This window comes from Canis lupus, chromosome 26 (assembly GCF_003254725.2).
Source record: "Canis lupus dingo isolate Sandy chromosome 26, ASM325472v2, whole genome shotgun sequence".
In the NCBI taxonomy this organism is placed as follows: domain Eukaryota; kingdom Metazoa; phylum Chordata; class Mammalia; order Carnivora; family Canidae; genus Canis; species Canis lupus.
Genome location: NC_064268.1, coordinates 8953539 through 8970378, shown reverse-complemented (window position 1 = coordinate 8970378; position 16840 = coordinate 8953539). Strand labels below are relative to the sequence as shown.

Sequence of the window (16840 nt, the reverse complement as noted above, 5' to 3'; positions counted from 1 at the left end):
ACTCATTGCCCTGGGCACTTAAAAGACATGCACTTTGCTACAAGTGCATCTCAAGTTAAAAAAATCAAACAATTAAAAATATAATCTGGAAAACATAACAAGTATTGGTAAGGATGTGGAGAAAAAGGAATGCTGGTGCACTGTTGGTAGAATGCAAACTGGTGCAGCCACTGTGGAAGACAGTATGGAGGGTCCTCAAAAAGTTAAAATAGAACTCCCTTATGATCCAGCAATAGCACTGCTGGGTACTTACCCAAAGAATACAAAAACACTAATTTGAAAAGATATATACACCCTTAAGTTTTACTGCAGCATTATTTACAATAGCCAAATTATGGAAGCAACCTGAGTGTCCATTGATAGATCAATGGATAAAGAAGATGTAGTGTGTGTGTGTGTATATATATATATATATATATATATATATATATACACACATGTGTATTATATATTATATTATATGCCAGAATATTATGCTGCCATAAAAAAGAATGAAATCTTACCATTTGCAACAACACAGATTGATCTAGAGAGTATAATGCTAAGTGAAATAAACCAGTCAAAGAAAGACAAATACCATATGATTTCACTCATGTGGAGTGGAATTTAAGAAACAAAACAAATGAACAAAGGGAATACAGGAGACAAACCAAAGAACAGACTCTTAACCATATAGAGAGAACAAGCTGGTGGTTACCAGAGGGGAGATGAGGTGGGGGGATGAGTGAAAGAGGTGAAGGGGATTGAGAGGACACCTGTCATGATGAGCACTGAGCAATATACAGAATTGTTAAATCACTATATTGTATTCCTGAAACTAATATAATACTCTATGTTAACTACATTGGAATTAAAATTAACTTAAAAAATCATAAAAACACAAAAACATAGAGTCTGGAAGACTTTACATTAAACACACAAAAGACATCCCCTTCAGGGAGTATTTGGCCGCAAGTGGTAGAACAGAAGCTTTTAAGTCAATATATTTCTGTAATGTTTCAAATTGTTTTATATTAAGAGTGTACTCGTTCACATAGTATCGATTCAACTTCTTCCGGACATGTAACGTGCACACAGAGAAGAGTACTTATAGAGACGTACAGCTCCACTAATCTTCCCAAACATAGTATATCTGGGCAACCAGCACCCAGGTCAAGATACAGAACATTCCCTGTGCCCCCCAAGCCCCCAATTACTCAAATTCTGATTTAACTTGTTTACTTGAGAAGAACATCAGAAGAGCCCCGTTTCAGCTCCCTGCCTCTCCCTCTGCACCTCCCCCTGCTCATTCTCTCCCCCCCTTCTCCCCCCGCCTCAAATAAATAAAAAATAAAATCTTTCAAAAAAAGAGAGAGAGAAGAAGAACATCAGGGGCAGTGATTAGCAAAGCGGGAATCAAAGCCTTATATATATAGTGTTCCTTACGGGTCTCCCTTATTCTAAGTCTCCCTTCTACCCACTGAAAACAGTCAACACAGGCAAAGGCATTAAATCCACATTCAAATGGAGTCCTTGACCCTGAAATGCTCCATGGTGTTCCATGGCAAGGCTCCTAATGGTCAACGGAAAAAAGACTGTCTCCCTTTCAAATATTCCTGTCCTATAGGCCTGGGAAAAGGTTGGAAACCTCCTGGCCCCAAGTAGGAGGGTCTAACTGTCAAGTACCCCAAAATAATCACAGCAACTAACACTTATGGGGTGCTCACAATGAGCTACTTGATTGAAGCCTCATGAAAACCCTGTGAAGTGAGTGCTATTATCATTCTCATTTTACAGATGGGGAAATTGAGACTAAGAAGAAACTGCAGATCATACAGCTGGCCTGGACTCAAACTTGATTCATCCAGTTCCCAAACCCTGAGCCACCAGGACACCTTGAGGAAAATCGAAAACAAATATTCCTGCTGTCCTCAATCAGTCAGATGACCAAGACTCTGCAGGACCTAGGATCCACGGGCTCTCTCTCTGTTCTCTGATGTCTTGCTTCCAGTGTCGCCAAGGAAGAGTCTGATGCTGACTTAGTCAGATTTTCTCTTAATCTTGGGAGTTTGTGAATTTCACCAGGATATACCTTGGTGTGTGTTTTTTTCTACATCCATCCAGCATGGAGCTTGGGGATTCTTTCAAGCTACAGATTTGGCTCTTTCCCCAGCAGAAGAAAAATTTCTTGTATCACGTATTTTCAGCCTCTCCTCCTGAAATGGTGATCATTTGTACCTCTTCATTATTTGGCCCTGAGGTACTCCCTGCAAGTCATTTCCAGGTCAGTATTTGGATTGCAACAGGGACCATCCATTTTTGCAATTCATCTACTTAATTTTTAGCTTAGAAATCAGGTTTTAAATCTCCAGGAAGTCACTTCAGAGTTTCACCTGAATTTCCCTAGGTGTTTTGTTTTGTTTTAGTTTTATGGAGTAAACCACATACTTGGTTTTTTAAAAAGTAATCAAATTAATACATTGCCACATTTTCAAGAGAGAATTATTGAACATAAATACCCACTTTTCTCAGATTTAAACTTATTACATGCATGTCTCCCTATACCTGGATGAAGTTTAACTGATGTATATCTGGCCCTGGAAACAGGGCCCAGCACATAGTAAGGCTTCATTAAATACTTAAGTAATCAATACCTTTTGAATTGGGGATCAAAACCATTCTTGCTTAAAAACAGAGTACATCTACAAGCACTACTTACATTTTTCCCTCTTCTCACCTCTTCTTTTAATATTGTCAATGGACAATGTTTTTTAAATTACCACTCAATAAAATTGACCTTTTTCTGGTGTATAGTTCTATGAATTGTAGCTTAAATTTTATTGTTGTAATTAATATTACTCAGCAGTTGATCTGTTTTCTCCAACTGTTCTGTTTCTCTAGGTGTGGTAGGCAGGAAGCATTGAATTTCCCCAAAGATGTCCACGTCCCAATCCTTGGAAGCCATGAATATGTTAGCTTACATGGCAAAATGGACTTTGTAGATATGGTTATGGATCTGGCAATTAGGTAAGTATCCCGGATTATCCCGGTGGACCCCATATAATCACAGGGGATCTTTAGAAGATGGGAGAGAGGCAAGAGGATCAGAGAATCTGGAGTCAGAGACTGCAGTGATGTGGCCACCAAGTGAGCCAAGGAATGTGGGCAGGCTCTGGAAAAGGCAAGGAAAGGATTCTCCACTAGAGCCTCCAGAAGGGAGGCAGCCCTGCCAAACCAGTTTCCATTTCTGACCTCAAGAATGGTGAGATAGTAAACTAGTGCTGTTTTGAGCCACTAAATTTATGATAATATTTTTATAGTAGCAATAGGAAACTAACACACCAGGTTTGTTTTCTGATTGTTTTAGTAGTTGCTATTCTGATTGGCCTGCCCAGCCTTTTTCTCTTTGTCTTCTGAGTACCTCAGGCAGGCAGTTATTTTTCTCTTTGGCTCCGTGGGACTTGTGTGGTTTGGGGGATACTTCTCAGCCATAGGAATCCCACAGTCAGTAGAAAGGTAGAGGGTTTCGAGGTAGGTCCCCGGCCCTGTGAGCCTATGGCTCGTAGGTAAGATATAGCCATCCCAGCCTTGAGGACAAAGAAGGCTCCAGCCCACCTACTCTCCTCAATGCATTCTTGAGGTTGATGCTGAAACATACCCCTGAAAGTCTCCATAAACCCAAAACCCAGTCTTTCTAGATTCTCCACTCCCAGGACCTTGTCCCAGGTCTCTGGGGGGCCTCTCAGTGGTGTCCCAGTCCATTGGCCAGGGAGGGGTGCCTCTGGGTCTCCAGTTCTCTCAACAGAGCCCAAGACCTGACAAACATCCTGGGCTATAAGTCCTGGCAGCCATGAGGCTCCATGCTATTCAGGCCGCCATGTTCCCAGAATCTGTCTGACACACATAATTTCACTCACTGCCCCCAGTAGCCTTTTGGGGTCTGCAGTATTATGGTCTTCATCTGCAGACAAAGAGATTGAAGCCCCAGGAGGTTAGTGCCCTGTTTGAGATCCTGTACCTTTAGCTACTGAGCCAGGACTCTCTCCCAGTATCCCCACCCAAAGATCCAGTTGAATAAAATATGTCCTCAGGGGAACTAGCTGTATGGGTGCCCTTTAGGGCACACTTATATACCTACCTGCCTCTGGAGGGCCTGAGCCCATCCTTACCTCTGAACCAGGGGCTCCCCATCCCCCACCACTCATTCTGCACATCCACTGTGGCTGCAACAACTATTTTGCTTGGCCATTTATAGCTACTGACTGCTCACACAAGTGTTTTAACGAAAATCCATGGTACACCTATTAGCTAGGGAAACATTTATTCTGGTGTTGTCAGACAATCTTGGACAGAAAAGCTCTTCTTGACTGATCTGTGAGCACATGCATGGGTTGGTGAGTATGCATGGGCATGTGGCCAGTATGCACACGAGTGTCTGTGCGTATTATGTGCTGTGTGTATGTGCACGAATATACGGATATGTTTTTGTCTGTGCATGAATGCGTGTGTCCATCCACTCTGATGTGCATGTAAACACACCTTTTGTTATTAAAGATTCTGTTGGAAGATGCTCTGGGCCATTCTAACCCATGTATGACTGGAAAGAGGGAAAAAATTTGCATCTTTTTTTTGTCATGGCAATAGATGGTTCTTGGGTTTGTGCCCTCAAAATTGAATTTTGTTTTCACCTGAGAGGGGAGGTGAGTGATGCTTACCTGGGCTTCATCTCCTCTCATCCTGCAGAAAGCCTCATAAAGGTCTTTATATCCTTTTCCCACTTTCTGTGCTAAGAGAGGTGAAGTCACTTGCCCAAGGTCACACAGAGCTCAGATTCAAATGCAACTTTATCTGACTTTCCAGCCTCAGGGCTAAATCCCTCCACTCTCCTGCCTCATATCTCCTCAGGTTGAATGGAGACTAATAATCCCCACACAGGCCAAGGGGGCAAAGTCTGCCCAACTCCTTTATTAGCTAGTTTGTTCATTCCTGGGAGCCGAGGATCTTGTTAGAAGGTTCAAGCAATCAGAACAACTGAGAACATATTTGTGGATTGATTGGCTTGATAGGATCTCCAATAATAGTGCTTGCTGGTCTTGCTCCCAAATCAGGATGTCCCTGGGCACTGGGCAGCCCCCCAGGACTGGTTAGACAAAGGGTGTCCTGCTCTGAACTCCTCTACTGCTCCCTTCGTGTCTGGAATGAAATCCCAAGGCTGTGATCTGCCCAGCCTGCCTTGCTGGCTTCACCTTGTGCCCCTGATGCTCTGACAGCTCCAGCCACACAGGTCCTTCTGCCCCTCAAAAAAACCAATTCACCCTCCTTTGAGGCTTTTGTTGTCCTGCTGCTAGGAGCCAGTCTCTGCTCAGAGAGGATCCCTGAGCGGGGAGGCAGCTCCCCGCCCAGGACTTCCACACCTCTCTATCATTTCTATGTAAGATTTGTTTCTACCTGAAATTATCCAGGTCATGCATTTCTTTATTTTTATTCATCTTCTCCTGACACATAGCTTTCTGAGGGCATGGAGTTTGTCACTGGGAAGCAGTTTCCCTCAAACTAACACAGTGCCTGGGATGAATGTTGGGGACACAGAGAAGAAGGTGGTCTCTACCCCACAGGGTGTCTGGAAAATTAAATATGAGCATGAGACATGTGTACATGGTGCCTGGCACGTAGCAAGTGCTCGGTAAGTGAAATATGTTATTTCTTCAATCAACAAGTATTCATTGAGCAGCTGCTGTGTGCCAGTCACGAGCTAGGAGCCAGGGAAAGAATAGCGAGGAGAACTGAAAAGGACCCTGCTTTCCCAAGTTGACTGTTCACTGACACTGAACAAAATAAATAAGTGAATTACACAGTATGTCAGGAAGTGATAAGTGCTCTGCAGAAAAACAAAGCAGAGAAGGGGTTCTGGAGGGCAGACAGTGAGTGGCTATTTTAAATAGGGTGGTGGGGAGGTCTCACTGAGAAGGTGATATTTGAGCAAAGATCTGAGGCAGGTGAGGGAGGAAGCCTCCCTGATGTCTGATGGAAAAACACTCTAGGCAGAGGGAAGTGCAGGTGCAAAGGCCCTGGGGTGGGACCCTGATCACGTTGGAGAATTTTAACAGTCTCCTCTCTGCCATTTTCTTTCTCAAAATTGACAAGCACAAGTGCCTCCCGCCCGCCCAAGTGCTGCTGAATAAGTGTGCAGCATCTCTCCCTGTGACCCAGCCGCCTGTCTCTTTAACCTTGAATGCCTTTTTGGGTCTCATGTGTCACCGAGTGGCGAGCGAGCTCCCCTTACTTCAGAAGAACGGCATGGGGTGGGGGGGCCTTAGGTGGTGTCCGCCTCACCTATTACTGCCAAAAGTGGTCATGGGGTTATTTTTAAACATGGGGAGGAAGTATTTATTGTTCTGAGCAGAAGAGAGAGGGGCAGCCTCAGGGATTCTTCTGGGGAAGCAGTTCTGTGTCCTTTCCACCATGGTGAGTAAGCGAGGGCTTTGGGAGGTGTGATGCTGCAGTGGGGGGAAGGAAACGGCACCTATGAGAAGAGGACCAGAGGGGAGGGGAAGAAAGGTGGCTTTTGAGGGCCCCAGACCCTGGAGAAAAAAGCAGTGCTTGCTGTGTGTGCTCAGAGGAACCCCAATCAATGCCCCCATAAGCCACAAATAACAGCAGCTCCCAGGGACTCGCAAAAACAAAATAAGAGAGTTGGCTTTTTTATGGCTTGTCTACTGACCTCTCGAGGAATCAATAACTCCCAGGGCTTGCAAAATGGGATTGAATGCTTTTAAGGATCAAATTGTAATTCTTTTCTCTTGTTCAGGCAGCTGGGGAAAAGAATCTTTTTGTTTTCACCTTTTGAACTTGCAAATTTAAAACCTTTCTCCCTGTGTTGTTTGGCTAGGTGTCCCTCTCCTAGAGCAAGAAGCCACCAAGTCAGGGAGAGCCTGGGGAATGGTTAGGGGCACAGACTCTGGAGTCAGACTGCGCAAGTGCAATTCTGGGTCTGCCTTTTTGTGACTGTGTGACCTTGGGCAAGTGACCCAACCTCTCTGAGCCCTAGGTGACTTTCCAATAAAATGGCTCTGGTAATAATAGCGTTTACCTGACAGGGGGATTAAATGAAATCACGTATGCACGGTGTTCAAGTGTTTGCTCTATTTAAAGTCAGAGGGAAATGGGGTGGGGCCAAAGGTTAACTTGCTTTTCTCTGCACTGTTTGCCTATGCAAGGACAGAAGATTTAGAGAGATTTCACTGCCATTTGGATCAAAGGAGAATTGGGAATTGGGGAGGGGGAGCAGTGGGTTTTAACACCCTGAAAAAGTGTCACTTCCTAAAGGTATTCCTCATGGTTTAGTGAGCCTGACATTCCCCCCTGACGCCCACCACCCAATCAATTCTCCTTCTGTGCATTACTGAACTTTTTTGTGAAATGCACTGAAACACAGGCGGTCAGATCCTGCTGGGGCTGATCTGAAAGTATTGCCTCCTTCCCCAGAGGTGCAGCTCCACCTCCCCCAGTTTTACAAAGGAGGTGCTGCAAGATCCACAGTCTCTGAAGACCCACCAGAACCAGAATGCCTTTGAGACACGCTATTCCTTCCCGGTCCTCTTAGCCCTCTAGGATCATCGTTTTGAGACGAGTGTCAGCCTCCTACCCCCATTTCACAGATGAGCAGTTGAGGCTCACTCAGAGAGGGGACCTGACCTAGTTTTCTAACTTTCAGCTTCTGACTCTTAATCGATGCTTTCCCCTGCCTCCCACCACTTCCAGGCACCCAAGAAAGCCAAGAAGAGAGCAGAAGGCGCCAATTCCAACGTGTTCTCTATGTTTGAACAGACCCAGATCCAGGAATTTAAGGAGGTGGGTGCAGCTGTTGAACCATCCGCCCAGATGGAGATTCCCACCTGTTAGAGAGAACGCTCCTTTGGTCCATGTTCCCCACAGGGACCTCTTGGCTAGATGTTTCTATCCTCCAAACCCAAATCCAGTCTCAATGTGTGTGTGAACCATTTATTTTATTTTTAATTTTTTAAATTTAAATTCAGTTTGCCAACAAAGTCTAACACCCAGTGCTCCTCACATCACCAGGTGAACCATTTTAAGAGATTATTTTTTCATGATTTTTGCCGATCATCAAAGTAAAGCATATTTCTTGTTGAAAATGTCGGGAGAGAATTCAAGAAAACCCCAAAAAAGAACACAAAAATGACCTATAATTCTATAACCCATAGATAATAAGTGTACATTTTGATATGCATGCTTTTTAAAAAATATTTTATTTATTTATTCATGAGAGACAGAGAAAGAGAGACAGAGACACAGGGAGAGGGAGAAGCAGGCTCCCTGGCGGGGAGCCTGATGCAGGACTCGATCCCAGGACCCTGGGACCAGGGCCTGAGCCAACGGCAGTAACCACTGAGCCACCCAGGTGCTCTGCATATCCACGCTTCAAGTCATTTTTGTGCTATGTGGATACACTTTTAAACTCTTCTGCTATTTTTCTTTGACCAATTCCTCATCATTTTCTATCATCTATTGAAACCACTTCCTATGGTCGGATGTGACATTTGCTCAGATTGTCTTACAGTTATAAATAACACATCTTTGCTTGTTTCTTTGGGGTAAATTCCTAAAAGCAGAGCTGCTAGGTGAAAAGAACTTTAAAAAAGGAACTAAAAACCAGTAGACCTGCTGGCCCTCCAGAAATGTGGTACTAATTAATACCTACTCCCATCAGCCTCGAAGGGAAGGAGTGCAATTTCCCCCTATATCTCCATCAACATTGGGTATTAATAGATGAAAATATTATTTCTACCAAACTGAGAGCCAAAAAAAGAGTATCTCTTAGATTTTAAATTATATAGTCCTCCATTGTTGAGCACAAGCCAGGTGGAAATCCCATGGCATTCTACAGGAGTGCCTTATTAAGTAAACCTGAGGACCAATTAGGCCGAATTAAGCCACTGCCCGCAGGCTTAGAAGGGTACACTCTGAATTAATTTTCCAGGAGTCCTGATGGCTCACACTGAGTTATCCACACTCCCACCTGAGCCTGCAGAGGCAAATATGCTGCAGAGGCCCATGTGTTCTGTATCAAAGGGGAAACCATTCGGGATTTGAACACTTGTACTTTTTCGTCCTCACAAAAGTTCAGACCACAGGAATGTTGTGTCCCACATGCCACCAAGGAAAGAATTCCTAGACAAAATATATCTTGAACTTGTCACCTTCCAGGGAGGAGACCACGCCGCCCCTTCCCCCTCACCCAATCTCTAGAATGAGATCAGCATCTGGAGGGTGTGGGGAGGAGGTGTAAATACTTTCAGGAACCAGTTGCAAAGAACTCCAAAAACGTGGAGGTGAAAAGCCATTTGTAAAACACCTGGGTATTGACAAAGCTGTTGGGAGTCTTCATGGACACTACCTGGGAAAGATGATTGGCCCCATTTTGCAGATAACTGGGCTTTGGGGGGGGATGTTGGGGAGGATGAGACCCCCAATTATTAACTTGATTTTTTTTAAGATTGTATTTATTTATTCATGAGAGACACAGAGAGAGAGGCAGAGACACAGGCAGAGGGAGAAGCAGGCTCCCTGTGGGGAGCCCGATATGGGACTCGATCCCAGGACTCCAAGATCACAACCTGAACCAAAGGCAGACGCTCAACTAGTGAGCCACCCAGGCGTCCCTAACTTGTTTTTTTTTTTTTTCTAACTTGGTTTTTTGAATGAACACTTCATAGAGATGTAATTCACACACCTGAAATTCACCTTTGTAAACTACAGTTTGGTGGTTATTTACTAGTCACAAGCATTGTAGAGTCATCATCACTAACTCCCAAACGTTTTCCTCAGACCAGAAAGAAACCTCATACTCATTAGCCATCACTCCCCATTGCCGTCTTCCCCCAGCCTCTGGCCACCACCCAAATATTTTCTGTCCCTAGGGACTTGCCTGGTCTGGCCATTTCATGGAAACACATCCTACAGCATGTAGCCTTTTGCCCTGGCTTCTTTCACTCAGTGTCACGTGCCAAAGCTCATCCGTGTTGTAGCCTGTGTCAGGATCTCCTTCGTTTTTCTTACTCAGTAGGAGTCTGTTTCATGGGTAGACCACATTTTGTGAATCTGTCCACCAATTGATGGACACGTGGGCTGTTTCCAGTTTGGGGCCACTATAAGTAAGGCTGCTGTGGCCATTCAGGTGTAGGTTTCCATGGGGACAGATGTTTTCGATTCTCTTGGGTAGATGCCTAATTGTAGAACTGCTGGATCCTGTGGTAACTCTATGCCTAATATTAGTTTTGAGGAATGGCCAGTTTCCAATCATTGACTCTTGATCACATATCCTTCACTGCTCCCTGAATCCCAGAATCCCATTTCCTCCTGTTCATAGCCCAATCTCTTGGGCTCCTCCACCCAACTTCTCCTGGGCTGACCAGCCAAATGCCCCCTTCCACAGGCTTTCACCATCATGGACCAGAACAGGGATGGCTTCATCGACAAGAATGATTTAAGGGACACCTTTGCTGCTCTTGGTATGTCCACCCCCCATACACACCCTGGTAGGCCTGCAGGGGGGTCTCCTTATCTCCTGAGGGGTGAAAGGTAGGACCACTGCAAAGGTCAAGGGCTTGTCATTTTTCAAAGAAATGGCTCAATCATGATTGGCCTTTAAGACAAACTTCGGAAGTTAGTATTTAGGCTTTAAGTGTCTTCACATATCTTTTGTTTTTCTTTTAAAATAACTTTTTTTTCTGTGATTTTGAATGGAATGCCAACTCATAATAGAAAATTTGCAAAATTCAGAAAAGTATAAAGAAGAAAACTCAACCATTAGGCCACATTCCACTGTAACATGTCAGCCTCTCAGTCTTTTCTAGATACATCTGGGTTTTTTGTAGGGTCGTTGTTGTTGTTTTAAGCCTGGAATCATTCTATTTTGGAATCACCTTTTTAAATTTAACATCTCAACAGTGTGAGCACCAGTATATTGAGCTTTTTCAAAATATGTGTCCAACCTGCCACTGCTCACACCCTGTCCATTCCCACTCCCAGAACTCAGGGCCACCATGAACAGCTGCGCAGGTTGTGCACTATACAGTTCTATAGATAACTATTCATGTTTGTAGCCACTGTAGATTTTTATACTTAAAACAAATTATCTTAAGAACAGGTGTCTTTTAAAAATCTGCACAAAGATGCTATATGGGCTTGTGGCAGAGGCTGGGTAGCACAGGTATATCAGAATCTCCAAGGCTGTGTAGATTATAGCAGGTATAATCTGAAAAAGTTCCCTCAGGTGATTCTGATCTGTCTTTTTCACCTCCAACTGAGAGGGATAATTTATCGCATGAGTATTTTCCATTTAAGTAAAAAGTTAAAATATCTGTTTAAAATGTTCCAGGTTCTAAAGGCACTATTATAAAAATAGCTAACCCCTCCCCACATTGGATGTTCGGGTTTTTTCCAGCTGTCTGGCTATTATAAATAACACTGTGGAGACCATCTTTTCCAGTGAATCTGGCCCCACCCTCTCCATCTCTGATTGTCCCTAGACTAGATTCCCTCAAGTGGAATTACAAGGGCAAATGCCAGTGTCCTGACAGCTGCTTCTGCCCCAGCCCAGGGGGCCCTGACTGTGTGTTTCCTGCCCTAGGGCGTGTGAACGTGAAAAATGAGGAAATTGATGAAATGCTCAAGGAAGCTCCAGGTCCAATTAACTTTACTGTGTTCCTAACAATGTTTGGGGAGAAACTTAAGGGTAAGCTCGCGTGTATGTCCGTATGTGTGTAAGTGTAGCTGCATTTGTGCACCTGTGTGTGTATCTTTACGTGTCTTCATCTTTGGGCATGAATTAAAACCCCATGAGGGCAGACAAAGGTTGGCAGCAGATGAAGGCAGGGTAACACCCGGGGGGGGGGGCGGGGGGGAATAAAAGCAGCAGTTGCCATTGCTCCAAGGCAGGCCCTGAGCCAGACCTCATGCTTCGGCCTTTGGACGCATTACCTCATTTAGCATCTAGGAGGCTGGTTCTACTCTTATCCCTAGTCTTACGCGCAGAAATGGAAAGCACCTGCCTATGGCCACACAGCTAGCAAATGCTGGAGTCAGGATTCGAATCCTAGTCTTTCTAAATCTAGATCCATGTTTGAGCTTGGGTTTGTTCAGAAATGACTGGATTCTCAGCTCACTCCTTCCAAGAGTCAGTGCTCAGAGCAAGCAAAACAGCCTTGCTCTGGCCCCTCCATCTTTGGGATTTGTTGGGCCCTGCCTCCTGGGGTACCATGGGTTCCCAGCCACCGGTGGTTTGATGCAACCATTTTCTGTTTCAGGGGCAGACCCCGAGGAGACCATTCTCAACGCATTCAAAGTGTTTGACCCTGAAGGCAAAGGGGTGCTCAGGGCTGATTAGTGAGTGGGATGTGTGAGGGAGGACATGGGGGTTCCCTGCTTCCTGTGCACACACTTGGTGCCAACACCTGCTGTTCTCTCTCCACAGTGTTCGGGAGATGCTGACCACACAGGCAGAGAGATTTTCCAAAGAGGAGGTAACTATACCCCACCTCACCCTCTTTCCTAAAACACTCCCGCCCCACACTGACAGAGAACCTGCTACTGAGCCCCCATCTCATTTCATTCTCTCCACCACCCTATGAGGTAGAGACTAGTATTGCTGTCATTTTATAAATGGGGAAACTGAGGCCTAGGGATGTGAGTCACTTGCCTAAAAGGACACCACAATGCGAATTGCTCGTGTCTGTATTCAAACCCAGATCTGTCTGACACCAGGTCTACCTTCCTCACAATGCATGGAGCCCTGGTAAGAGCACCAATTTCCTGATGGAGTGAGGGTGGCTTGCAGGGTACCACATAATGTCATGTAGGTTCCACACTGAGCAATTCTTCCAGATGCTGTACTCATAAGATATACTGTAGAGTATCCATTTATTGCAATTGTTTTCCAGCAGATGGCAGTAAAGTGTCCTGTTACAATTTTTTTTTTTTTTTTTTTTTTAACTGTATATATGACTTTTCTGGCAGGTGGTAGCACTGTGCCTGGAAGAAGGGGCACTTTTGCTAATTTGCCAAAAGCCCTGTATCAATAAGCAATGGTCCTGTCGATATTAATTAAATATTTAAAATAGTCCCTTCTCAGCCCTGATTCCATTAGGTTTCACATTTCACTAAAAATTTTATTTAGATTTCCCCTAAAACCCAAGCAGTTAAAAGAGCCTGCCTTCACCTCCTAGCAGCTTGGTGACTTGAGACAAGCTCTTTAACTTCACTATGCCTCAAGTTCCTCATCTGTAAAGTGGAGATGGTAATAAAAGTTTTCTGGTAGTATGCTGTGAGGATTCAACAAGTTAATACGTGCAAAGTGCTGGAGCATGTGATAAGGACAATGTAAGTGTTAGCTATTATTAGCCAATATGTATTTTTAAAAATAACTAGTCAATACTTTTTTAAAAATGCAGAAATTACATGTTTTTAAAAATCTACATTTCTAGCTTCCCTCAAAGAATCAGATTTCCTCAAAAAGTCTGACCTACATGTGCACATGGCTGCATTGGGCTGTCCCTGTGGCACTTGTCACCTTTGTAAATGGGATGTGTGTCTGCTTTGAGCCACAGTCCCCGCTAGGCCCCCCTTGCTCCCTTACACAACCTGCCTGGCCCCTCTGTATGCCCGTGTTTGCGATCCCTGCTTTCCCTGCTGCCGGCTGGGCTCCCAGGAATATCCCTGCAGAATGGCCCGTGGGGTGAGCACCTGCAGAAGAGCAAGGAAGGGAAAGAAAGCAGGGAGGCATGGGGAGAGGTGTTGAACCTCATTTCAGGCCCATAGACTATCTTGGCTACCCTCCCACCCTAGGGAGCTCTGGAGATAGAATACCCTTCTAAGAGGTCCCAAGTTAGGCCCCACACTGAGCAGGTGGCTGTGGGTGGCCCAGGAAGGCCATGACCTTGGGGCTGGCAGCTCTCTGCAACAGCTGGGTGACAAGGCCTTCTTGGAGGGGACCTGAGTGTCATGTCTCCATGCCCACCGAATCCCTGCCACCTCTGCACTGGGATTCACCCCACACACAGCTGTCCCTCTTACTTCCCCTCTTGTCATGCTCAGCACATGTGGCTGGTTCATTGCAGATTGACCAGATGTTCGCCGCCTTCCCCCCTGATGTGACTGGCAACTTGGACTATAAGAACCTGGTGCATATCATCACCCACGGAGAAGAGAAGGACTGAGGGGGCTCACCAACCAACCCTGGGCTTGTCTTTGGTGGGGATGTAGTCCCTGCCCTCCTCTCACTTTGCCCAGTAATGCTGCCATCCCTGCTACCGGCCCGTTAGTTGTGTGGCTGCCTCATTAGCCACCTTCATCTTCTTTGCAGCCTCTGTGGCATATAGATACCATGTGGCCACATATCCTGTAGATGGAAATCCATCCAGAAGCTGTGTTCAAATAAATGAGAGGTTGTCTCTTTGTTCATGGTGTTTCTCTGACAGAAGTGCCTCGGATAATGAAGATCCTTTGCTAGTTCCCAGAGAGTATGAGTGAGTGATGTCCCTGCTGTCATTATTATTGAATCTTAGTAACTCTTTATTTGCAGTAGACCTTCACAGCCACTCAGAACTATTTCTATCAAGGGCCACAATTTATTGGAATGTTAACTAGAGGACCACACCCCTTTCTTTCAAAGAGCTCAAGCAACTGTAGAGCCTAGCTTCCATGACATCCTCTCCTTTAGGATGCCATTGGAATGTTTCTCCCATAGATGCACTTAGGCCCCATGATAAATTAAGAGGAGGAGGCCTCACATTCATGCTAAAAACATGGCTCATTTGGAAAAATAAATCATACCCATTAACTATAAGAGGTTAATTTCTAATTTCAGACGTAGCAGTTGTTTGTCCTGGTCACAATCACAATCTCAGGAGCCATGGTGACCTCATACAACTCTTGTCTCCTGTGTCAGCTCCTATGTCCTCCTAACTCCTCTACCTCATCCCAGGGTGGCTTCCAGAACCCTAGTTGAGTCCCTTTGTAATGAGTGTGAGGAGGCACTGAGGTTACAGAACAAAACATTTATTCTGGTTAAAGTACAAATGTAGCTCCATCCGCCTCAGACCGTTAACTTCTTCTTGAGCCTCAGATCATCCCCCTTTTCTGGTATGCTGTCTGAGTGTAATTCCCTGCTTCGTAACTGGTTGCTGAGCACCAGCTGCTGAAGGCTGCTGTGGTCCAGAGGCTGATCTGCTGCGTCAAAGACAGGACTGGTGTGAGGAGTTTGGAAAGCAAACCCAGCATGGGATGGGCATAGGTAGCTCCCTTCCCAAGGACAGTGTCCCTCTGCCCCGTTCATGGATGCTTAAGGCAAGGATATCCAAGCCTGGTTTGGGGGTCCCTCAAACTGGTGGGAATAGAGTGTGAGCACTTTTGAGGTTCAAGGAGGAAGAGCATCAGTAGAGATGCACTGCACAGGGACACCCAGACAATAATTGTTTTTTTTTTTTTCTCCCAGAAGAGGATGTGAAGGTGATTTTAGTTTAATGTCAAAGATACAGGGCCACCATGTGCAGTTGTTCAGGATGTAGACCACACAGACATCTGGTGGAGATGGTGAATGGATGGGCTGGAATCCAACCCTTGCTTGATTGCCAAACCATTTCTACACAGAAGGGGTACCTTTTCTCAATCTGTCCAGGGGGAGTGCCTCTTCTAATTCACACCTATGGACCAGAGTGACTAGTGAGCTAAGAGAAACCAATGTTTATCAACATTCCCTTGAGCAAAAGTGGACACATCATCTACAAGTCCTTGACTATGTGGGGCCAGCTTACCAGAAGCTATGCCTTGCCACCCTCCTCTTTTAGGAACTCAAAGGGTCAAGGGAAACTGTGCTAAGGTGCCTAACACCAGACCCAGCTTTCACTCCAGCTAAATTTCAGTTGCCTAGACCTAAGTCAGACAGGAGGGGCGTGTGTGTGCATGCGCGTGCGTGCACCTGTGTTGGCAATCTTCCTCCAGCCCTCCCCCTCCATCTTTGACATGCCTGCACACTTGAAGTGCTGTTTAGAGAAACGGGACAGATTATTTTAAAAATCTAGGTTTCTTTGATTACTGAAGTTGCTCAAGATCATTGTAAAACATTTGAACAATACAGAATTATTTAACTTAGAAATGCAAAGTTCTATGTAAATCACCACCTAAAAGTACCCACTGTAAGTCAGCCTATAAATCCTTTGTTTTTGTATGCACAATCAACATACCTTTCTCCTTCCCTCCCTCTAACCTTCCCTCCCTCCCTCCTCTCTCTCTCTCTCTCTCTCTCTATACACATCTCTTTCCCTATCATATCTCAGAGTTGTCAAGGGCTGTCTTGTACATTGTAGGATTTTTAACAGCATCCCTGGCCACTAATGCCAACAGCAGCCCCCCCACCCCATCTCCCAGTTGTAACACCAAAAATATCTACAGACATTGCCAAAAATCCTGAGGGGTAAAATCACCCTGGTTGAGAACTACTGAATATATATATATAGATAGATAGATGATAGATGATAGATAGATAGATAGATTGCCAAGCCATATATATATACACACACACACACACACGTTATATAATCCATATATTTATATATATATATATATATATATATATATATATATAACAATTGCATATATAATTTATATACCCTGTGTGTGAGAGTTTATATTGTCCCATTGCATTCCTTTCCATGTCTGCATAGTATTCCTATCACATGGATGGGTGAACTGTAGTTCCCAGACCAGTTTCTAATAGGTGGGTATTTCAGTCATTTCCAGTTTAGGGCTGCAGTGAATGCTGTCCTACGTTCATCTTTGACCCCTG

General features: G+C 44.8%; 2 protein-coding genes across 32 annotated transcripts in view; one reads left to right on the top strand and one right to left on the bottom strand.

Moving 5' to 3' along the window:
* The first annotated feature begins 6182 nt into the window (after positions 1-6182).
* MYL2 (myosin light chain 2) lies at positions 6183-14452 on the top strand. Of its 20 annotated transcripts, none has more exons than XM_025473944.3 (7): positions 6183-6444; positions 7741-7830; positions 10433-10508; positions 11630-11734; positions 12306-12384; positions 12473-12521; positions 14115-14452. In XM_025473944.3, the coding sequence occupies exons 1-7, from the start codon at positions 6442-6444 to the stop codon at positions 14211-14213; spliced, it is 501 nt and encodes a 166-aa protein (XP_025329729.1). In that variant the 5' UTR covers positions 6183-6441; the 3' UTR covers positions 14214-14452. The 20 variants fall into 20 exon arrangements, with proteins under 20 accessions (XP_025329729.1, XP_048957579.1, XP_048957577.1 ...); XM_049101622.1 differs by having other exon boundaries at positions 6203-6444; positions 11630-11683; positions 14124-14452; XM_049101620.1 differs by having other exon boundaries at positions 6203-6444; positions 11630-11683.
* A 586-nt stretch (positions 14453-15038) lies between these two features.
* CCDC63 (coiled-coil domain containing 63) overlaps positions 15039-16840 on the bottom strand; it is a 36256-nt gene continuing 34454 nt past the window's right edge. For 10 of the 12 annotated variants that reach the window (XM_049101599.1, XM_049101605.1, XM_049101603.1 and 7 more), the window contains one exon: positions 15039-15225. In XM_049101599.1, the coding sequence (XP_048957556.1) occupies positions 15092-15225 (134 nt within the window). In that variant the 3' untranslated portion in view covers positions 15039-15091. Of the gene's footprint in view, positions 15226-15654; positions 15699-16840 lie in introns of all 12 variants that reach the window. The other 2 variants (XM_049101607.1, XM_049101602.1) reach the window with 2 other exon arrangements.

What these genes read in the sequence shown, in the direction of transcription:
- MYL2 (XM_025473944.3), top strand. An exon ending in AGATCCAGGAATTTAAGGAG is followed by an intron (nt 7,831 to 10,432) that starts GTGGGTGCAGCT and finishes CCCCTTCCACAG; the next exon opens with GCTTTCACCATCATGGACCA. An exon ending in GTTTGGGGAGAAACTTAAGG is followed by an intron (nt 11,735 to 12,305) that starts GTAAGCTCGCGT and finishes TTTCTGTTTCAG; the next exon opens with GGGCAGACCCCGAGGAGACC.